At 42.4% G+C, this 24,619-nt stretch overlaps 1 protein-coding gene and 3 long non-coding RNA genes across 6 annotated transcripts in view; 3 read left to right on the top strand and 1 right to left on the bottom strand.

Moving 5' to 3' along the window:
- Window positions 1-24,619, bottom strand: part of ndrg4 (NDRG family member 4) — a gene marked incomplete at both ends in the record, with an annotated part of 93,708 nt that overhangs the window by 42,690 nt on the left and 26,399 nt on the right. The window contains 3 exons of one of the 3 annotated variants that reach the window (XM_083654412.1): window positions 16,200-16,238; window positions 21,031-21,195; window positions 24,007-24,100. In XM_083654412.1, the coding sequence (XP_083510538.1) occupies window positions 16,200-16,238; window positions 21,031-21,195; window positions 24,007-24,100 (298 nt within the window). Of the gene's footprint in view, window positions 1-16,199; window positions 16,239-21,030; window positions 21,199-24,006; window positions 24,101-24,619 lie in introns of all 3 variants that reach the window. The other 2 variants (XM_083654413.1, XM_083654414.1) reach the window with 2 other exon arrangements.
- On the top strand, window positions 2,334-5,008 carry LOC310792691. The gene is made up of 3 exons (XR_014553496.1): window positions 2,334-2,460; window positions 4,060-4,198; window positions 4,606-5,008. It is a non-coding gene; the product is annotated as an uncharacterized lncRNA (long non-coding RNA).
- On the top strand, window positions 7,988-9,547 carry LOC310792692. Its single transcript, XR_014553497.1, has 3 exons — window positions 7,988-8,123; window positions 8,596-8,713; window positions 9,117-9,547. It is a non-coding gene; the product is annotated as an uncharacterized lncRNA (long non-coding RNA).
- On the top strand, window positions 12,444-14,501 carry LOC310792693. Its single transcript, XR_014553498.1, has 3 exons — window positions 12,444-12,551; window positions 13,632-13,749; window positions 14,155-14,501. It is a non-coding gene; the product is annotated as an uncharacterized lncRNA (long non-coding RNA).

The raw sequence follows: 24,619 nt of genomic DNA, 5'->3' as shown, positions 1-24,619 counted from the left end.
GGGATGGTGCTAACAGTGTCACACTTCAGCAGAGGTGTTTCATGAGGTTTGTCACATGGCTCCCCTGTGACACCCAGCAAGCGTGTGACTGAAATAGGCTGGCGGATTCATGCAGGTGTGAAGCTCAACTTATCATTACACACCCTGACTTATGAAACTCATGGCGTAATGGTTTGGGCAAGTTCATAAAACAGATAGTTCTGGTTGTCAGTTCTGATTGGCTTGAGTGAGTCTGGACATTCAGGCCATAACGTGTGTCACACCCGTGCTTGAGAACTGTGCAGATGTATCTGTTGCACAAGTGCTTAGCACACTGTCAAAACTCAATTGAATGTGAATGTTAGCAACAAGCTAACGTAGCTTTATCGAAGATTATACTTTTCTTGCTAGCACTTCAGCATTAGCATCCATGTTAGCAGGTCAATGGAAAAGCTCCTACGGTTCCTTCAGTAAAACCTGTAGTCTCAGTGACTTGGGGGGGTTTATGCGGAAGCTAGTACAACGGTCCATATAAAAATGGACCTTTCCATCCATTCAGGTTCTGTGGAAGAACTGTAGCCTATTGCTACGTGGAAAAATAACATTTAGAAAACAACACAGTAAAAAAATAATTATGATTATTATGATAAATGAAGGCATGTTGATTTGGGGATGATATCAGGGCCTATGACTGATGCAGTAAGAAAATGGTGCCTTGTTGATGATGTTGCGAGATCAGTGCAATGTCAACAATAGCCCAAGCAGCACTTCCATGTGGGTGTAATAGGCATCTGATTAACAAGTGCAGATATTGTAGGGATACTCAACTTGCTTTGCCCGGGGGCCACTTTCGTGAAATGATAGAAGGCCAGGGGCCAGAACAAACAATATACATTTTTCTGTAGCGGATTGTAGGTTTTTGGGGTGTCAGCCGGAGTTTAGTCTGACAATGTTGTGCACACCGGATAGTTAGGTTAAGTTAGTTAGGTTAAGTACATACATAAGTGCCTGGGTAGCAAACAGACGGCAGTATTTGACAACTTAACAGCTAAATCATAGATTATTGAAAGATATTCCATATTCCAGACTGAAATACAGCATCATAGCACCAGTAATAATCACAATCCAGAATTTACAGACTGTGGGAGGAGGGTGTGGACTTGGGCAACAGATACCAAAATAAATGGGGGGGGGGTTACTCACTCTCATAAAGGAAATAAATCAGAAAGGAGATTGTGCCACCCCAGAAACCCCTTTGAAAGCATGGGTGATGTTGACACTGAAGTAAGGAAACGCCCTGGATCGCGTTGGCAAATTCATTATTATATATATTTTTTTTTTGAAAATTTTTGCGATGTTTGCAAGTTTTTCGTGCTGGCTCAGCTTTGAGGTGCACACAGTCTTGAGCAATCCAATCATTTTGAAACATAAAAAGAGGAACAGCCCTTAAGATAATGGGAAATGATAACTTGAATTCAGCACAACAACACCAAAAAATATGACAGTGTCATGAGGATAACCAAGACAAGCACAGGAGTACCGGTATACCACATTATGGGCAGCAGTTCGGGAGGGAGAATCCATGCTTTTTTCTGATGGGCTTTTTCTTCATCTGAGACCTCTACAAGATGTGCTATTATACTAAAGTAATAAAAAAATATCTTTGTATTTTAATTAAGTGCGAAATTTCACAGACAAAAAACATGATGTGAAAACTGTGCATCAGTAAGAACACCCCTTGTTTCACCATTAATTGTGTCAATGACAAACATCTGATCAAAATTTCATATTTTATGCTGCTCAGATCTCATATGCAGGTTGATATACTGTAGGTTTATTTACCAATAAGAATTTTAGCAATTCTGAATTTTAGCAATTCTACTTATCTAGTTATTTAGCCAGCAAAAGTTGACGATGGGCCTCGATATTTCTAGAACCTCAATATTGAGTTTTGTGTGGAATGTGAGGGTCACTTCTGGATGGCTTTGGGGTCCTCAACACTGCTGCTTTTTGTCGACAGCAGTGTTAATTTCGTCAACGAATAAAAACTAGAGGAAAATTCTAGGGAGGGACGAGTTGGGAAGAGATCCCAAAGGCAATTGCTCTATTGACATCATGAAGAGCGATTTTTATGAAATGTGTGTTAAAATGAGCCAATTATTACAAATCCTTTGCATAGAGCAGCTACATTAAACTGAGACCACTGGCGCTTTTAAAGCAACTGACAGTAGCAGGCTGGTAGCAGGGCACTGCTGCCAAGGTGGCCTTAGGGATCTCAGGGCATCACGGCCAGAGGGAGGGGCAATGGAGGCCATGGCCTCCATGTAATTCCCGCCCTGACTGAGAGTATATGATGACTGTGAAGCAGCAGCTAGAAGGTGCTCACAGATCAGAGGAAGACCTCAGAGGAACATCACACCATGAAGACTCTGTGCCTGACACTGGGACTGCTGCTGCTCTCAGCCTGCTGCAATGCTGCGCGTAAGTCTGCTGCTCCAGTCTCTCTACTCTGAAACACTGCTTTGTCCTGAAATATACATGACATTCTCTATTATACTGGCATTACAATTCTACATTAAGACTCCATGCCAAACCTAGGTGGTGACCTACAGACCTCTTTGACTTTATTGGGATCTCTTTCTGTAAATCTCAAAAATAGAATATTACAAGTGCTATGGATATAGCTACAGTAACACGCACATTTTAATTGAATAAAATGTTATTCTAAGTAGCTGCATGAGGAAAACAGATCATAGTATTTTTTTCTATTCCCAAGCCACCTACACTTTCCCTACAGCTGACAAATCCAAAGTTAAGGGAATTAATATAGTATATTTTTAAATATTGTTTGTGAATTAAAACTACTAAAGCATGACCTTTTACAGTATTGACAGATATTGTTTAAAACAACTTCACAAATTATGTTAACTTTGAGGTTATAGAGAATTACACTATGATAAAGAAACGAGAGATATAGAGATATTATAGAGACAGAGATATATTTGTCTTGTATTTGTTTTTATTGTCATAAATTGTGTAGCCTATGTATGAATATTATTATTATAAGAAATGCCAATAAAATAACATTATGAAAGCTAGATGCTTTTTAACTTAATACAAGAAACATTAATATAGCTTTTTTTTTTTACATAGATGCATTTAATTTTATTTTAAGAGTAGAGACATGGACATGGATGTATTAAAAGAACTGGATAGGGGACGAGCCACGCCCACCTATGCATTCGGACGGAGGTTGCTCACTGGCGCATGAAGCCATCATGGGGGGTTTTTCGACCTGGTTTTGCTTCCTGACCATGCGGCCCAAGGCGAAGTGCGCATGTGTGCCATGACGTATTCCATGACGTCTCCCACCCCTCCCACCCATGGATGTAGATGTAGATGAAGAAAATACACCCGTATGGCTCTTAGTGGCTTCTGAAGAAAAAATGCCCCATAAAAAACTATTTGATAATTAAAAGAGTTGTTTTATACTTTGAGTGACACCCGGAAAAAAAACCCGGCAGCTGGGTTTAACAGCTGCCGGGGTCCCCATGCAAGTGGATGGGAATTTTCCTTTGTGGGCTGCATGGCGTCACGTGACTTGCAATACAGAGCTTCGCCACCATGTTCAAATGGCTTCACAGCCCAGCGCTATTCCTGGGGGCTTGGTCTAGGATAAGTTTACAGAAAAATGAAAATTCTGTCATTATCTACTTTTTACATTTGAAAGTGGGTCCCCATCCACTTCAACGTTTAGGAGAATTCTGCAAAGGTGTTTTGCTGTGAAACTGTCAAATATTTTGTGCTTAAAAATTGCACCTGTCCTTCCATCAGCATGAGTACTGTAGGTAATGACTGCATTTTCTTCATGGGGTTTCCTTTAACTGACATCTAACTTAGGTTTATTAGCAACAACCAACAGATGCCACCAATAGCAGAATGAGTGAAAACAAGGCGAGTTAAGTGAAGCCCTCACTTTCCTTACATTAAAGGTTATTATGACTCCATTGCCAGATTGTTAATTGAATGTTAATTGAATTAATTGAATTAAATGTTAATTGATCGCCATGTCTTTCACAGCTGCAACCGATACACAGATGAGACCTGCAACCAATATACAGGGACCATGCTGTTTCCAATTCTCCACAACAAAGATCCCGAAAAGCAAGATTACCCACATTGAGAACACCGACAGCAGATGCCAGGAACAGGCATTTTTGTATGTCTGCTTCACTCTCTCTCTAACACTTGTCCAATCAATCATCTACGACATTTTCATATAAGCGAATGTCTGCTGTTTTGCTGCTTTATTGCACTGAAATAACACAAGGATTCAACCTATAGGTGCTAAATTGCCTCCTCATGTAAACATTAACCAAATGTAATATTTCAGACAAAGACAAGTTTTATGACATAATACAACTATATAGATCACCATAATTTCAAATACTATCCACAATAATCAAATACCGTAATCATTCACATATAGGCATCAGTTTTTCTTAGGTCCTGGATTAATAGCAACATATTGCTGTATAAAAATGAGACCAAATGAGTTTTAGCAGATATCTAACTGTGATGTTGATGAATTTTCTCCCTTGTGTCTTTACTTTTTGAACCATGCAGGGTCACCACTGTCTCAGGCAAACAGAGGTGCTACAGCCACCATGAGCAGTGGGTGCAGACACTTTACAACCAACTGCAACAGGCCTAGGACCATCAGCTGTTGTGTTTAACGGCCAAAATATCCTGCATGATGTCTCTGTCTGACATTAGCTTATGCACTCTTTATTGATAACATCTTTTATTACAATGAAAATATTTCAATTTTAAAATCCATAATTTCTGTAATGGTGTTATCCATTTTAATGAACAATCAATAATTGTAAAAATAGAACATAAACGATATAGAGCCTTGTTTTGCATTAGTTATAGTCAGTTTTTCTCTGCTGTATCCTGTTACTATTTGCTGCTGCAGTGACCCAATTTCCCCACGGGGATCATTAAAGTTTCATCACATCATAAAACATACTCACATATGCAGTTCTATACATGCTAAGCTCTGTTTTTCAATAACATTTCTGGTGGAAAAAATGTCTGCCTTTGCCATGAATCAAACCCAGGTCAACTGATTAGAAGTTAGCTACTCTCCCCACTGTACTACTGACTGCTGGATTTAAGCTGTGCCTGCGTTATATTTAAGCAATAGATTTAGTGGTTTCACCTAAATTGCGGGAGCCAACGTGTCTTGAGAATCACCATCTCTCTCTTGGCTGGCCAAACACCCACCCCACAGCGAGGTGTAAGCCACACCCACCCCACAGTGTGGTGTAAGCCACACCCACCCCACAGCAAGGTGTAAGCCACACCCACCTCACAGCGAGGTGTAAGCCACACCCACCCCACAGTGTGGTGTAAGCCACACCCACCCCACAGCAAGGTGTAAGCCACACCCACCCCACAGTGAGGTGTAAGCCACACCCACCTCACAGCGAGGTGTAAGCCACACCCACCCCACAGTGAGGTGTAAGCCACACCCACCCCACAGCAAGGTGTAAGCCACACCCACCCCACAGTGAGGTGTAAGCCACACCCACCCCACAGCAAGGTGTAAGCCACACCCACCCCACAGCGAGGTGTAAACCACACCCACCCCACAGCGAGGTGTAAGCCAATGATGTGGCAGAAAGGTGGCATCTGGGCTGGCCAATGGGATTGTGGGGGTGGCACTCATGCCACCTAGTGTCCTCTAGAGAGAGAGTGGCGTCAGCGGAGGACCTAAATGCGAGACTCATTAGCCAATGAACAGCCAGGAATGGGTCTCGCGCTACTTTTGCACGCTAAAATAAAGCTGATAATGTACAATTTGATTCAAGGGGGGAAAAACTCTTTCAGAGTACAACACAAACTGTCTATTTTGCTGCAACTCGACAGTGCTGCTTAATCCAGGACCTTACTTCCTGGAACTCTTGAGAGTAAAAAACTGGTCCATTGGAGTGAATGGAGATGTCGGGACTCTTCTATATACACGGCTCTGATGCCAACCCTTTGAAACCACGGGTGATGTAATGTCGATTGTAGTTAAGTGCAATACTTCAAAAAAATACTTAGGTCAAAGTAAAATGATAGTGCTGGTTGTCAGTTCTGATTGGCTTGAGTGAGTCTGGACATTCAGGCCATAAAGTGTGTCACACGTGCTTGAGAACTGTGCAGATGTATCTGTTACACAAGTGCTGTCAAAACTCAATTGAATGTGAATGTTAGCAACAAGGTTAACGTAGCTTTATCGAAGATTATGCTTTTCTTGCTAGCATTCTACTCAACATTAGCATCCATGTTAGCAAGTCAATGGAAAAGCTCCTACGGTTCCTTCAGTAAAACCTGTAGTCTCAGCGACTTAGGGGGTTTATGCGGAAGCTAGTACAACGGTCCATATAAAAATGGACCTTTCCATCCATTCAGGTTCTGTGGTTCAAGAACTGTAGCCTATTGCTACGTGGAAAAATAACATTTAGAAAACAACACAGTAAAATAATCATTATGATTATGATGATAAATGAAGGCATGTTGATTTGGGGATGATATCAGGGCCTATGACTGATGCAGTAAGAAAATGGTGCCTTGTTGATGATGTTGTGAGATCAGTGCAATGTCAACAATAGCACAAGCAGCACTTCCATGTGGTGTAATAATAGGCATCTGATTAACAAGTGCAGATATTGTACAGTATGTATACTGTATCTCTTATCTGGATTAAACAAGCAGCATCATAGCACCAGTAATAATCACAATCCAGAATTGACAGACTGTGGGAGGAGGGTGTGGACTTGGGCAACAGATATCAAAATAAATGGGGGGGGGGGGGGGGGGTTACTCACTCTCATAAAGGAAATGAACCAGAAAGGAGATTGTGCCACCCCAGATACCCCTTTGAAAGCATGCGTGATGTTGACACTGAAGTAAGGAAACGCCCTGGATCGCATTGGGCAAATTAATTATTATATATATATTTTTTAGGAACATTTTTGCGATGTTTGCAAGTTTTTCATGCTGGCTCAGCTTTGAGGTGCACACAGTCTTGAGCAATGCAATAACTTTGAAACATAAAAAGAGGAACAGCCCTTAAGATAATGGGAAACGATCACTTGAATTCAGCAGAACAACACCAAAAAATATGACAGTGTCATGAGGATAACCAAGACAAGCACAGGAGTACCGGTATACCACATTATGGGCAGCAGTTGGGGAGGGAGAATCCATGCTTTTTTTCTGATGGGCTTTTTCTTCATCTGAGACCTCTACAAAATGTGCTATTATACTAAAGTAATAAAAATATCTTTGTATTTTAATTAAGTTCGAAATTTCACAGACAGAAAACAGGGTGTGAAAACTGTGCATCAGTAAACACCCCTTGTTTCACCATTAATTGTGTCAATGACAAACATCTGATCAACATTTCATATTTTATGCTGCTCAGATCTCATATGCAGGTTGTAGATATACTGTAGGTTTATTTACCAATAAGAACTTTAGCAATTCTACTTATCTAAGTTATTTAGCCAGTAAAAGTTGACGATGGGCCTCGATATTTGTAGAATCTCAATATTGAGTTTTGTGTGGAATGTGAGGGTCACTTCTGGATGGCTTTGGGGTCCTCAACACTGCTGCTTTTTGTCGACAGCAGAGTTAATTTCCTTAACGAATAAAAACTAGAGGAAAATGCTATGGGAGGGACGAGTTGGGAAGAGATCCCAAAGGGAATTGCTCTATTGACATCGTGAAGAGCGATTTCTATGAAATGTGTGTTAAAATGAGCCAATTATTACACATCCTTTCATAGGCTAAATTAAACTGAGACCACTGATGCTTTTAAAGCAACTGACAGTAGCAGGCTGGTAGCAGGGCACTGCTGCCAAGGTGGCCTTAGGGATCTCAGGGCATCACGGCCAGAGGGAGGGGCAACGGAGGCCATGGCCTCCATGTAATTCCCGCCCTGACTGAGAGTATATGATGACTGTGAAGCAGCAGCTAGAAGGTGCTCAGAGCTCAGAGGAAGACCTCAGAGGAACATCATCACACCATGAAGACTCTGTGCCTGACACTGGGACTGCTGCTGCTCTCAGCCTGCTGCAATGCAACAGTGGGTAAGTCTGCTGCTCCAGTCTCTCTACTCTGAAACACTGCTTTGTCCTGAAATATACATGACATTCTCTATTATACTGGCATTACAATTCTACATTAAGACTCCATGCCAAACCTAGGTGGTGAGTGACTACTTTTTACATTTGAAAGTGGGTCCCCATCCACTTCAACGTTTAGGAGAATTCTGCAAAGGTGTTTTGCTGTGGAACTGTCAAATATTTTGTGCTTAAAAATTGCACCTGTCCTTCCATCAGCATGAGTACTGTAGGACAGGTAATGACTGCATTTTCTTCATGGGGTTTCCTTTAACTGACATCTAACTTAGGTTTATTAGCAACAACCAACAGATGCCACCAATAGCAGAATGAGTGAAAACAAGGCATGTGAAGCCCTCACTTTCCTTACATTAAAGGTTATTATGACTCCATTGCCAGATTGTTAATAACTATACTTTGATCGCCATGTCTTTCACAGCTACAATCAGCCTACAGATGGGACCATGCTGTTTTTTATTCTCCACAACAAGGATCCCGAAAAACAAGATTACCGACATTGAGGAGACCGACAGCAGATGCAAGCAACGAGGATTTGTGTATGTCTGCTTCACTCTCTAACACTTGTCCAATCAATCATCTACGACATTTTCATATAAGCAAATGTCTGCTGTTATGCTGCTTTATTGCACTGACATAACACAAGGATTCAACCTATACGTGCTAAATTGCCTCCTCATGTAAACATTAACCAAATGTAATATTTCAGACAAAGTTTTATTACATAATACAACTATTATATATAGATCACCATAATTTAAAATACTATCCACAATAATCAAATACCATAATCATTCACATATAGGCATCCGTTTTTCTTAGGTCCTGGATTAATAGCAACATATTGCTGTATAAAAATGAGACCAAATGAGTTTTAGCAGAGATCTAACTGTGATGTTGATGAATTTTCTCCCTTGTGTCTTTACTTTTTGAACCATGCAGGGTCCACGATGTCAGAGGCAGACAGTTCTGCTACAGCCACCATGTGGAGTGGGTGCAGACACTTTACAACCAACTGCAACAGGCCTAGGACCAGCAGCTGTCGTGTTTAATGGACAAACGGCCATTAAACAAACGTCATGCATGACATACAGTAGCTGTCTGACATTAGCTCATGCACTGACTCTTTATTGATAACATCTTTTATTACAATGAAAATATTTCTATTTTAAAATGCATTATTTCTGTAATGGTGTTATCCATTTTAATGAACAATCAATAATTGTAAAAATAGAACATAAACGATATAGAGCCTTGTTTTGCTTCTATATTAGTCATAGTCCGTTTTTCTCTCCTGTATCCTGTTACTATTTGCTGCTGCAGTGACTGCAATTTCCCCACGGGGATCATTAAAGTTTCATCACATCATAAAACATACTCACTATGCAGTTCTGTGCAGGCTAATCTCTGTTTTTCAATAACATTTCTGGTGAAAAAAATATCTGTCTTTGCCATGAATCAAACCCAGGTCAACTGATTAGAAGTTAGCTACTCTCCCCACTGTACTACTGACTGCTGGATTTAAGCTTTGCCTGCGGTATATTTAAGCAATAGATCAGGCCATGGTATATGCTTATTATAACACACCTAAGGGTCGTGCTTCGCCCTACACCGTAGGCGGAGTGATTTCACCTAAACTGGGTTTGGAAAAGCATACAGGCATCCAGGACATCCCCCCTATCATCGCTCATTATTTTCTCTGAGTTTCCCTTTCCGTTCCCACAGGAAGGTGGTAGCATTTGAAAATTACTGGAGCCAACGTGTCTTGAGAATCACCATCTCTCTCTCGGCTGGCCAAACACCCACCTCACAGTGAGGTGTAAGCCACACCCACCCCACAGCGAGGTGTAAGCCACACCCACCCCACAGTGAGGTGTAAGCCAATGATGTGGCAGAAAGGTGGCATCTGGGGTGGCCAATGGGATTGTGGGGATGGCACTCATGCCACCTAGTGTCCTCTAGACTAGAGAGAGAGTGTCGTCAGCGGAGGACCTAAATGCGAGACTCATTAGCCAATGAACAGCCAGGAATGGGTCTCGTGCTACTTTTGCACGCTAAAATAAAGCTGATAATGTACAATTTGATTCAAGGGGGGAAAAACTCTTTCAGAGTACAACACAAACTGTCTATTTTGCTGCAACTCGACAGTGCTGCTTAATCCAGGACCTTACTTCCTGGAACTCTTGAGAGTAAAAAACTGGTCCATTGGAGTGAATGGAGATGTCGGGACTATTCTATATACACGGCTCTGATGCCAACCCTTTGAAACCATGGGTGATGTAATGTCGATTGTAGTTAAGTGCAATACTTCAAAGAAATACTTAGGTCAAAGTAAAATGATAGTGCTGGTTGTCAGTTCTGATTGGCTTGAGTGAGTCTGGACATTCAGGCCATAAAGTGTGTCACACGTGCTTGAGAACTGTGCAGATGTATCTGTTACACAAGTGCTGTCAAAACTCAATTGAATGTGAATGTTAGCAACAAGCTAACGTAGCTTTATCGAAGATTATACTTTTCTTGCTAGCACCTCTACTCAACATTAGCATCCATGTTAGCAAGTCAATGGAAAAGCTCCTACGGTTCCTTCAGTAAAACCTGTAGTCTCAGCGACTTAGGGGGTTTATGCGGAAGCTAGTACAATGGTCCATATAAAAATGGACCTTTCCATCCATTCAGGTTCTGTGGTTCAAGAACTGTAGCCTATTGCTACGTGGAAAAATAACATTTAGAAAACAACAGAGTAAAAAAATGATTATGATTATTATGATAAATGAAGGCATGTTGATTTGGGGATGATATCAGGGCCTATGACTGATGCAGTAAGAAAACGGTGCCTTGTTGATGATGTTGTGAGATCAGTGCAATGTCAACAATAGCACAAGCAGCACTTCCATGTGGGTGTAATAATATGCATCTGATTAACAAGTGCAGATAATGTACAGTATGTATACTGTATCTCTTATCTGGATTAACAGCATCATAGCACCAGTAGGGTGTGGACTTGGGCAACAGATGTCAAAATAAATGGGGGGGGGTTACTCACTCTCATAAAGGAAATAAACCAGAAAGGCGATTGTGCCACCCCAGATACCCCTTTGAAAGCGTGGGTGATGTTGACACTGAAGTAAGGAAATGCCCTGGATCGCATTGGCAAATTAATTATTATATATATTTTTTTAGGAACATTTTTGCCATGTTTGCAAGTTTTTCGTGCTGGCTCAGCTTTGAGGTGCACACAGTCTTGAGCAATGCAATAATTTTGAAACATAAAAAGAGGAACAGCCCTTAAGATAATGGGAAATGATGACTTGAATTCAGCAGAACACCAAAAAATATGACAGTGTCATGAGGATAACCAAGACAAGCACAGGAGTATACCACATTATGGGCAGCAGTTAGGGAGGGAGAATCCATGCTTTTTTTCTGATGGGCTTTTTCTTCATCTGAGACCTCTACAAAATGTGCTATTATACTAAAGTAATAAAAAAATATCTTTGTATTTTAATTAAGTTAGAAATTTCACAGACAAAATACATGTGAAAACTGTGCATCAGTAAGAACACCCCTTGTTTCACCATTAATTGTGTCAATGACAAACATATGATACAAATTTCATATTTTATGCTGCTCAGATCTCATATGCAGGTTGTAGATATACTGTAGGTTTATTTACCAATAATAATTTTAGCATTTCTACTTATCTAGTTATTTAGCCAGCAAAAGTTGACGATGGGCCTCGATATTTGTAGAACCTCAATAGCCTATTGTAGAATCTCAATATTGAGTTTTGTGTGGAATGTGAGGGTCACTTCTGGATGGCTTTGGGGTCCTCAACACTGCCGCTTTTTGTCAACAGCAGTGTTCATTTAGTCAACGAATAAAAAAACTAGAGGAAAATTCTAGAGAGGGACGAGTTGGGAAGATATCCCAAAGGCAATTGCTCTATTGACATCGTGAAGAGCGATTTTTATTAATGTGTGTTAAAATGAGCCAATTATTACACATCCTTTGCATAGGCTACATTAAACTGCGACCACTGATGCTTTTAAAACAACTGACAGTAGCAGGCTGGTAGCAGGGCACTGCTGCCAAGGTGGCCTTAGGGATCTCAGGGCATTTTCCCCCCGGGGATCATTAAAGTCTTTCTGATTCTGATTCTGATTCTGATTCTGATCACAGCCAGAGGGAGGGGCAACGGAGGCCATGGCCTCCATGTAATTCCCGCCCTGACTGAGAGTATATGATGACTGTGAAGCAGCAGCTAGAAGGTGCTCACAGATCAGAGGAAGACCTCAGAGGAACATCACACCATGAAGACTCTGTGCCTGACACTGGGACTGCTGCTGCTCTCAGCCTGCTGCAATGCAAGGCAAGCATGTAAGTCTGCTGCTACAGTCTCTCTACTCTGAAACACTGCTTTGTCCTGAAATATACATGAAATTCTCTATTATACCGGCATTACAATTCTACATTAAGACTCCATGCCAAACCTAGGTGGTGACCTACAGACCTCTTTGACTTTATTGGTAGCTCTTTCTGTAAATCTCAAAAATAGAATATTATAAGTGCTATGGATATAGCTACAGTAACATGCACATTTTAATTAAATAACATGTTATTCTAAGTAGCTGCATGAGGAAAACAGATCATAGTATTTTTTTCTATTCCCAAGCCACCTACACTTTGCCTACAGCTGACAAATCCAAAGTTAAGGGAATTAATATAGTATATTTTAAAATATTGTTTGTGAATTAAAACTACAAAAGCATCTCCTTTTACAGTATGGATGTATATTTAAAACAACTTCACATTAAATTATGTTAACTTTGAGGTTATAGAGAATTACAATATATGATAAAGAAACAAGAGATAGATATATTATAGAGACAGAGATATATTGGTCTTTATTGTCATAAATTGTGTAGCCTATGTATGAATATTATTATAATAAATGAAAGTAAAATTACATTATGAAAGCTATATGCTTTTTAACTTAACACAAGAAACATTAATATATATATTTTTTACATAGATGCAATTAATTTTATTTTAAGAGTAGAGAATATGAGTGAGTCTAGATAAGTTTACAGAAAAATGAAAATTCTGTCATTATCTACTTTTTACATTTGAAAGTGGGTCCCCATCCACTTCAACGTTTAGGAGAATTCTGCAAAGGTGTTTTGCTGTGAAACTGTCAAATATGTTGTGCTTAAAAATTGCACCTGTCCTTCCATCAGCATGAGTACTGTAGGTAATGACTGCATTTTCTTCATGGGGTTTCCTTCAACTGACATCTAACTTAGGTTTATTAGCAACAACCAACAGATGCCACCAATAGCAGAATGAGTGAAAACAAGGCGAGTTAAGTGAAGCCCTCACTTTCCTTAGATTAAAGGTTATTATGACTCCATTGCCAGATTGTTAATAACTATACTTTGATCGCCATGTCTTTCACAGCTACAATCAGCCTACAGATGGGACCATGCTGTTTTTATTTCTCCACAACAAGCATCCCGAAAAACAAGATTACCGAAATTGAGGAGACCGACAGCAGATGCCAGCATCAAGGATTTGTGTATGTCTGCTTCACTCTTAACACTTGTCCAATCAATCATCTACGACATTTTCATATAAGCAAATGTCTGCTGTTTTGATGCTTTATTGCACTGACATAACACAAGGATTCAACCTATACGTGCTAAATTGCCTCCTCATGTAAACATTAAAATGTTTTAATATTTCAGACAAAGACAAGTTTTATTACATACATACACCATACACCTTACACCATAATTTCAAATACTATCCACAATAATCAAATACCGTAATCATTCACATATAGGCATCAGCTTTTTCTTAGGTCGTGGATTAATAGCAACATATTGCTGTATAAAAATTAGATCAAATGAGTTTTAGCAGAGATCTAACTGTGATGTTGATGAATTTTCTCCCTTGTCTCTTTACTTTTTGAACCCTGCAGGGTCCACACTGTCTCAGGCAAACAGTTCTGCTACAGCCACCATGAGCAGTGGGTGCAGACACTTTTCAACCAACTGCAACAGGCCTAGGACCAACAGCTGTTGTGTTTAAAAGCCAAAATATCCTGCATGATGTCTCTGTCTGACATTAGCTTATGCACTCTTTATTGATAACATCTTTTATTACAATGAAAATATTTCAATTTTAAAATGCATAATTTCTGTAATGGTGTTATCCATTTTAATAAACAATCAATAATTGTAAAAATAGAACATAAACATGAAAGGAGCCTTGTTTTGCTTCTATATTAGTTATAGTCAGTTTTTCTCTGCTGTATCCTGTTACTATTTGCTGCTGCAGTGACCAAATTTCCCCACGGGGATCATTAAAGTTTCATCACATCATAAAACATGCAGTTCTGTGAAGGCTAATCTCTGTTTTTCAATAACATTTCTGGTGGAAAAAATATCTGTCTTTGCCATGAATCAAACCCAGGTCAACTGATTAGAAGCTACTCTCCCCACTGTACTACTGACTGCTGGATTGAAGCTGTGCCTGCGGTATATTTAAGCAATAGATCAGGCCATGGTATATGCTTATTATACCACACCTAAGGGTCGTGCTTTGCCCGACACCATAGGCGGAGTGATTTCACCTAAACTGGGTTGGGAAAAGCATACAGGCATCCAGGACATCCCCCCTCTCATCGCTCATTATTTTCTCTGAGTTTCCCTTTCCGTTCCCACAGGAAGGTGGTAGCATTTGAAAATTACGGGAGCCAACGTGTCTTGAGAATCACCATCTCTCTCTCGGCTGGCCAAACACCCACCCCACAGTGAGGTGTAAGCCACACCCACCCCACAGTGAGATGTAAGCCACACCCACCCCACAGCAAGGTGTAAGCCACACCCACCCCACAGCGTGGTCTAAGCCACACCCACCTCACAGTGTGGTGTAAGCCACACCCACCCCACAGTGAGGTGTAAGCCACACCCACCCCACAGTGAGGTGTAAGCCACACCCACCCCACAGTGAGGTGTAAGCCACACCCACCCCACAGCGAGGTGTAAGCCACACCCACCCCACAGCGAGGTGTAAGCCACACCCACCTCACAGTGAGGTGTAAGCCACACCCACCCCACAGCGAGGTGTAAGCCACACCCACCCCACAGTGAGGTGTAAGCCACACCCACCCCACAGCGAGGTGTAAGCCACACCCACCCCACAGCGAGGTGTAAGCCACACCCACCCCACAGTGAGGTGTAAGCCACACCCACCCCACAGTGAGGTGTAAGCCAATGATGTGGCAGAAAGGTGGCATCTGGGGTGGCCAATGGGAGTGTGGGGGTGGCACTCCGGCCACCCCTTTGAAACCATGGGTGATGTAATGTCGATTGTAGTTAAGTGCAATACTTCAAAATAAAATGACTGACTTTAGGAAATACTTCAAAAAGCACAAGTACAAAGCTACTCAATTACAATGACGCGAGTAAATGTAATTAGTTACTTCGACCTTATTGGCCATGATTTTACTGAATGAGGGTGAGGCCGCACTTCCATTTTCAGACGAGTACTATAATCCTCATTGTGAAATAATACAGGAGACATTCATCTTACTGGCGTTTAGCCAAGCGAGGGAGCAGAAAGAGATGACACTGACAGACAGAAAGAGACGACACTGACAGACAGAAAGAGATGACACTGACAGACAGAAAGAGATGACACTGACAGACAGGAAGAGATGACACTGACAGACAGAAAGAGATGACACTGACAGACAGGAAGAGATGACACTGACAGACAGAAAGAGATGACACTGACAGACACTCAGACAGGAAGAGATGACACTGACAGACAGAAAGAGATGACACTGACAGACAGGAAGAGATGACACTGACAGACAGAAAGAGATGACACTGACAGACAGGAAGACATGACACTGACAGACAGAAAGAAGGAGGACGATAGACGTGACAAAACAACAGACACATAAGAGGAGGAGAAGAACAGTGTTCTCAGTCACAACTCAGCAAGATTAGATCATACCTTCCAATCTCCTGGCGGCATCAGCTGCTCACAGTTATCCTGCCAAGGGAGAGAGAGAGGGAGGTAGGGAGAGAGAAAGAGGGAGGGAGAGAGAGGGAGATGGAGAGAGAGGGAGGTAGGGAGAGGGGAGAGAGAAAGAGGGAGGGAGAGGGGAGAGAAAGAGGGAGGGAGAGGAGAGAGGTAGAGAGAGAAGGAGAGAGAGAGAGGGAGATGGAGAGACAGGGAGAGAGAGAGAGGGGAGAGAGAGAGAGGAAGGGAGAGAATTAGTTTCATCACAGAAGCACACGTGTTCCTCACACATCAAAGGGAGTGTCAGTGAGAGAGAGCTGAAGGTCTCTGGGTTTATAGAAGAGCAACACAAGCTGTGCCCTGCAGGTCCACCTCAGATGAAGCCCAGCTTCCCACAACAGTCATGTTCTATACCAGTGTGCTCTAGAAAGAGATGAGTTGTTGTAACGGTTGATTTGTCTCTGAATGCATACAAATGTGTTGAAAAATGACATAACATGTTAAAGATGCTGAAGTTTGTTCTTTGAAATTATAATGTTATGCCCACAGAACTGCAATGGACAGAAGGTCGCCTGGGTCCAGACCTTCAAATCTGCCCACTCCACAGAGAGTTGGCTGCTTCTGGCCTGGCATTGTGACATTCAACAGTGGTTTCTCGTTGAAAAAAAAAACATTCTGTCCAATAAGTGCTGGGAGGAGACTAGCAATTAGCCAATTAGCACCGTGGGCGGGACTAATGTCGTTGTGAAGCTGTTGTCAAGAGTTCCAGACCAAGGAGGAGTAATAACAACAATGGTGACCGCTATATACACTACACGAGATAGACGCTGCTATCGAGGCTGTCCTAAATCAATTACAATCACCGCCTACTTTGAAATCCAAACAGCACTCTGCTTTGAAGCATTTATTTATTCAAAGGGGAGATGTTATTTTTGCTCTCGCCCCATTGGATTAGATTCAGGTGGATAAATTGTTGGTCTCTAGTGATTGGTTAGGACATTTCCCCCACAGAAATCGGTGGAGGCAATGTCAGAGTGAAGAAGGAAATGGAGTGTAGCGAGTTGACAATTCAGTTTGATTCAGGCTAGATAGAAGGGTCACTCCCTTAATTCAGTTTGATTCAGGCTAGATAGAAGGGTCACTCCCTTAATTCAGTCTGATTCAGGCTAGATAGAAGGGTCATTCCCTTAATTCAGTCTGATTCAGGCTAGATAGAAGGGTCACTCCCTTAATTCAGTCTGATTCAGGCTAGATAGAAGGGTCACTCCCTTAATTCAGTCTGATTCAGGCTAGATAGAAGGGTCACTCCCTTAATTCAGTCTGATTCAGGCTAGATAGAAGGGTCATTCCCTTAATTCAGTCTGATTCAGGCTAGATAGAAGGGTCACTCCCTTAATTCAGTTTGATTCAGGCTAGATAGAAGGGTCACTCCCTTAATTCAGTTTGATTCAGGCTAGATAGAAGGGTCATTCCCTTAATTCAGTCTGATTCAGGCTAGATAGAAGGGTCACTTTTAATTCAGTCTGATTCAGGCTAGATAGAAGGGTCACTCCCTTAATTCAGTCTGATTCAGGCTAGATAGAAGGGTCACTCCCTTAATTCAGTCTGATTCAGGCTAAATAGAAGGGTCGTTCCCTTTCAAATCAATGTTCCTGCCATGGTTGGAGCAGTGGCCATTTTTATGTGAACCGCTCCCATATTAACCGACTTATGGCAACTCTCTGAGGCGAGAGGTTTTGCAGCAATCTTCATTGCCTTGTTGCCATATATGCCATGTTGACTAGAAGAGCTAACAAGAGAAGTGCGATCTTTCATAACGCTACGTTAACCTCATTGCTCACGTTAGCTTTCGATTTGATAAGCGCTCGTGCACATCTGCAACGTTCTCAAGCATGTGTGATGGACTTCATGACCATCCTGCCCAGACCTGTGTTGTGACAATATAGCAACTAGCCCTTGAAATCAAGATTGTACTGTATAGTGTGCTAGCCAAATGATGGCAAACAGTGGAAGGACTGTTCTACCCATCAAGTTCAGTGGTTGTGGCTGATGTACGCAGGCAGAATGCTGGCAAAGCATCTGACAAAATGACTCATTCTATTTCAACACAACAGTATGCGCTAAGTTTGCGAGAGACAAATCTGTTATTTCAGTGCATCTCTTTCAAGACAGTGGATAGAGAGAAGATACTAAAAGACATCAGTGGTTACAAGTGAGGGGGAAGATGGCGTTCAACAGGAAGAGAGAGAGAGAGAGAGAGAGAGAGAGAGAGAGAGAGAGAGAGAGAGAGAGAGAGAGAGAGAGAGAGAGAGAGAGAGAGAGAGAGAGAGAGAGAGAGAGAGAGAGAGGGGCCCGGAACCCATTAAAAGCAATTCACCTCATGATGATCTTATCAATTTGATCACTTGACTGATTAAAAATCACACTGTTTGAAGACGAGCTGGCTTCCAGTAGAAGTGACAGGCTTACTAACCCCAGCCAAGGCTTTTCACCATTTGATTAGTGTCAGACTTAGACAAAATATTGTTTGGATCCATTTTGAATCCCTGAAGAAACATAAGTACTTGTTTCTTATCTTGCAAGTTTGGTTGACATCCAAAGTCGTCCAAATGTCTGACACCATATTATTTTATGTATGTATTTATTGATTTATGGGAACTGGGCCCGGACCCTTTCTCTAGAAAGAGGTGTATTGAAAGAACAGATGTTTGAGCTGAACACACCCTGACGCGTTGTTCTTTGACATGGGTACGTGTCATTTTGCAGCACATCAGTAGGAGTGTGTTCAAGCACAACACGACCTGTGTTATTTCAACATGTCACCCAAGAGTTTATTCCTGCTCTGCTGCCTCCGCCCAGGTCACAGCGGAACAGGGACACACAGACATCTGGGCAAAACGACAACAACAACAACACGAGGGCATGCACAAGGTCAGATATGGCAAGCCTTTATAACATTTAATAGCTAGACTGGATTTTTACTGCGGATATCCGTACTACAATTATTCCTAGTCAAAAACATCTCAGATATCCACAGCGTCATTCTTCCTCGGACAGATTACATCACTCTTGCCATTCATGTTTATCGGGTTTCTCATTACAGATATCTACTATTCAATTGCAGGTGCAATTAAATTATGACCAGTCATCATTCCTGTTTCAGATATCTTCAATTTAGTTCTGACTAGTCATAATTTCCCCTCAATTCAAGATATCTACATTGTCATTTTTAGATAACGTTTTAACTAGTCTGTAATGAGAAACCCCATACACAAAAATGGCAAAAGTGACAGCATTTGTCCTCGGAAGAATGACGTCGTGGATATCTGAAATGGCAATTGTGGATACTGTAGGAAGAATGAAATTAATCTCTGTCGTTTTGATTAATCAGAATGCCGTTGGAGATATCTTGAGTGAAAATTCTGACTAGTCACATTGTAATTATGACTACATTGACTCGTCAAAATGACTTTGTTAATAATATCTGCGATGTTAATTCCGGATAGTCAAACTTAAGCTAATAAATGATAATGGCTTGCCAGAGTTGAGCACTGTTAGATATACAGATGTCACACTGGTTTTCTACATGGACTCAACAGGCAAACATGAGTTCACACAGGAGAAGTGATTTCTGAAAGGAAATATGACGGGATTCAAGATGGATTATTTGAATGAGAAAGGCAGTGAAAGATGAGGACAGGGGGGGACAAACAAAGATGGCAAAGAAAGACAAATTGCATTATTGACATTGAAGAGGACAGGAAGCAAGTGGAAAGGGTGGCACAGAAGAAGAAGTCAGCTGTTCATGCACTAACCAACAGGACCTGAAGCTGCCCTAGGAAGAGAATGACTCAACGCTTTCTAACGATGTTGGATGGACTGTCAACAACTTCCAATCTGCTGACATCATCAGAGGGAAAACGGATGCTTTTAGATCTGTTATTTCAAAAAAAGATGTACTACTAAATAGGGCAACTTCACTCCATGTGGATTTCATGCATTGCTGTTTTCTGAGGGGAAAATGTCACTGATGACAGTAGGGTGGTCGGACCAGCAGGTGGCACTCTTCCCTTTATTATAACTCCTGTCCCACTATACTGAATGGACAGCAGTGATTTGCAGCTGCTCAGCTGAGTGGGAATAAGAGCACTATGATGGAGCGATAGATAGTATGTGACTTTAAAACCACATGTCTGGCTTGTTATTCTTGGATCAACTTGAAGGCCCAGTGTCACCTTCAGCCACCTTCAGCCACGAGTCCACCCATTCTGCCTGCTTGATGCCAACCTCTGACAGTGTGAACAGTCTTTGGATAAAGGAGCATGTGTGTGTGTTGTTGCATATGGCTGCCTTAACTCAATGATACCTGATGCAGCATTTGTGTGTGTATCCCTTTAAGACACGCGGTTCGCGGTCTTAAAGGGATACACACACAAATGTGGGATATACACACAAATGCTGCATCAGGTATCAATGGGTTAATTCAATGATAGGGCACTGTGGGCATTGTTGACAGATGCTGCTGTCTGCTGTTGTGTTGTGTTTGTTTGTCTGGATCTGTCCTCGTCTCTAGGGCGTTCCCAAAGGTTGTCCCCTCAAAAGCCAAATGACTCCCGCACTAAATGTAATTCATCTAGGCTACGGGGGTCAGAAGAAGACAGACTTAATTAAATCTGATCTGGGTGATGCTGTGATGGGAGTTCTCCTATGTGTGTATGTGGGGGGCTGGGGGGGGTGGGGGTGGGGGGGCTCTCTATTCTGGTCTGTGGACTGAGTTTGAGGTTCTGTGTTATGGGAGGAGTCTGGTGGTTCTGGTAGTTACCGGGATATCCCCACTGGTCCGACTGCGGGTCTGGCGGAGCCAGTGCCGCGCGATGACATGCCAGCGGTGAGTGGGGCGGCTGGGGGGAGGGGGTTGGGGGAGAGGCGCAGGGCCGCTGGGGGGAGCGGAACAGGGGGGGCCCCCCGGTGCCTCCTCTCCTTTATCCTGCTGCGTCATGAAACAACAAGCACAACATGGTGTCAAGAACTTGGGTCAAGACCAAGTACAAGTACTAAAGAAGTCCATTTTAACTAGTACTGATGGCACGTCACTGATGTCACTGTAACCTTACGAGTAGAAGTAGCCCACTACACTCTTGCTGAAATTTTACTCAGGTAGAGTTACAAAATGTGGTGGAATAATAATCTACTTAAACAGTACCAAAATGTCCTACTCAAGTAGAAATACTCCAGTGTTTCCCACTACCATTCTACAGGCCTGGCGGGCCCACCAGGCCAACGGCGCCCCCGCCAGGCCAGAAAAAAAAAAGAAAAAAATCCTGCTCTCCCCAAAATTTCAATAAACCTTTATGGCATATTATTACAATACAGCAATACTGGTGTTGACAGTAATAGAAGATGCCAAATCATTCAAAACAATAAGAATTTTGCTTTTAGGACCATTGTGCCAGCGTGCACCGCTGTTCCAAAACATGTCAACGTGTGTCATTCCCTGGGAAACGCACATCCCATAATACAACTGTTCGCATTGCATCCCATAATAGTATGATGATACTTGGGATGCCATTGCGAACATAGATGTGACCAGGTTAGCTAAAAGTTTAGCGTCGCCAGCGAGGGCCCCCACCGTTGCGGTCGAGGTACGTTTCGAAATCCCCTCCAGGCCTGAACATTTTTCTAGGGGAATCACTGTACTCGTATAGTTTGCTGAAACTTTACTAAAGTCAAGTTTGATGCAGATCATTCTTGATTTGACAGTTTCTGGGGGCTACTGTACGCTGACCAAATCTGCCGGGATGGATGCTGGTCGCACAGTGTTGTTTTATAATAAATGACAACACTGAGGAAAGTTAACCTCTGCAAAGTTGCCATTAAGAGTCCAAAATGTCCAAAGATGGCTGAGTGGATGGATGGATGGTACCTGCATGGTACCTGCCTTCCTTCCAGTCAAAAAGATCATCCACCAGCCTCAGAGCACAAGCTTGCTGCATTCACCTCAAATGGGAAATACTTTGTTCTTGTTGTTGACATTGCAACGGTTGATTGACATGGCGTGAAGTCAAATGTACCACTCACTCAGGTGTACCACTCTCTCAGGTGTACCACTCTCTCAGGTGTACCACTCTCTCAGGTGTACCACTCTCAGGTGTACCACTCTCTCAGGTGTACCACTCACTCAGGTGTACCACTCTCTCAGGTGTACCACTCTCTCAGGTGTACCACTCACTCAGGTGTACCACTCTCTCAGGTGTACCACTCTCTCAGGTGGTTCAGAAGCAACCAAAGTGGACAGAAAACAGCATGGTGTCTTGAGTTTGACTTAGAAAGACGCTTCTAAAGCTGTGTTCACACCGAGATATTCAACCCTTTGGAATCGCTCTGTCGCTGTGTTTAAATCGCTCGTCAACAGGCACAAGAATTGACGGACATCTGGGGGCTGTAACGTTACGCAATGTCATGATGTTTGTCCACTACGAGCCACCGTAGTTGTTTACAAGCTAAGCCTATCAGCGTGCTCCTAACGCGAGCTCTATACCGGTAGTACAGACTTCACTTCATGTCAGCTGTCAGCCTGTCAATCAGCTGTAAATGCGGTTTGTTGCCACACTAATAAACCAGCGGTTTGTTCCAAGCCTGTGTGATCCTTGACTCATTCTCACACGGCAGCCAATCAGCGTTGAACGGCGAGCGACTGATGCCAGCGAAATTTCGCTCGAGTTAGGATATTTCATCTCGGGCGACGAGCGAATTTTCGCTCTATCGCTCCGTCTCTGTCGCTTGGACGCCCAGCGATTTTTCTCCCGGGCGAATATACGCTCAATCGCTCATTTGCATTGACTTTGTATGTAAACTCGATGCCAGCGAAACACTTTAATAGGTCGGTGTGAACGCAGCTTTAGAAATAGGCTTCTAAGTCATTGCTTGTAACCATCTAGTCGTCTCTGTTGTTCTCATATGACGTGAATGCAGCAGTGCCTTCCAGTGAGCCAGCCTGGTGCTTCACTAGTTTAGTGTCAGGACGTAATCACTCAGTAAATGTGCTAAAAGGTCAAAGGTCAAACACTAGAGAGCAACGGAAAGAGCACAACTTTACATGAGCTGGAGAAAAGAAAACAGGAAGTGTATCTAGTCAACAGAACGATAAAGCAAACAATACTTGCACTAAGTTTAAAAAGTTCAACTAGCCAAGCCTTTTATTTTCATTTAAACATTAGACTTCTTATCTTATCCATAAAGTGAATCTCGACAACCTGTTGCTTGGGGTCGTAACAGATAAGTGAACAGGAATAAATGTTTTTTACATAACCGCCCACTGCCTATTTTCACCCTTTTTTCTGCTTGTATTTCTGTGCTCCTCTCCTCCCCTCTCCTCTCCTCTCCTCTCCTCTCCTCTCCTCTCCTCTCCTCTCCTCTCCTCTCCTCTCCTCTCCTCTCCTCTCCTCTCCTCTCCTCTCCTCCACGCTCTGAGACCAGAAGATGAGTTTTCATCTTTTCAGAGTGTCGTCGTTCTAAAAGAGCCACAGTTGGAGGCCGGAGCTCATTAATTTCCTCCTCCGCAGGTAAACCACCACATTGTCTAATTATAAACCAGCACATAATGAGCTCAAACATCCCCTCTGTTAATACATCAAGACTTTCACAGCGGTGTACCACACGCCCCGGTCAGCACGTAGCAACACCTTAACAACAAGAAACACTCTGGTAATAATAATAATAATAATAATAACCCAGGTAGGATATGCAGACTCTCTCACATTAGCAACAACAATTCTGAACAACAGCCAGGCCAACTGACCATGCTCTCTGAGTCCACTCCTCTCTGCTCAGGCAGGAGGGGCTTCTCCTCTGTGAACAGCTGCTCCTTCATCCCCGCCATCCTGGACAGCAACCTACAATCATGGTGGCAACACACGCACACACACACACACACAACACACACACACACACACACACACACACACACACACACACACACACACACACACACACACACACACACACACACACACACACACACACACACACACACACACACACACACACACACACACACACACACACACACAATTTAAGCTATTTATTTGCATTATTATTTTTTACCAGGCAAGTCATTAAGAACGAATTCTTATTTACAATGGCAGCGTGGGAAGCATCAACAGCCACTTAAGGGAAGGGAAGATGGGCTAGAAGATAAAAACACAGTAACAGCACAAAATACAAAACATATATAGGCACAAGAAAGCACAAACAGGCAAACAGTCAACAAACCAAGATATGGAGAGAAACACCCCTTAAAAGACATAACAGTGCTACGGGGATATTACATGGTAGAACAACAGTTGCAGGAATCAGGAAGAAGGTCTGAGATGGCATCTTTGAAGGCAGAAATAGGAACACGTTTATCTGAA

This window comes from Poromitra crassiceps (assembly GCF_964638095.1).
Source record: "Poromitra crassiceps genome assembly, chromosome: 18".
In the NCBI taxonomy this organism is placed as follows: Eukaryota; Metazoa; Chordata; class Actinopteri; order Beryciformes; family Melamphaidae; genus Poromitra; species Poromitra crassiceps.
The sequence above is the reverse complement of the archived record's forward strand: the minus strand, read 5'-3'. Positions and strand labels throughout refer to the sequence as shown.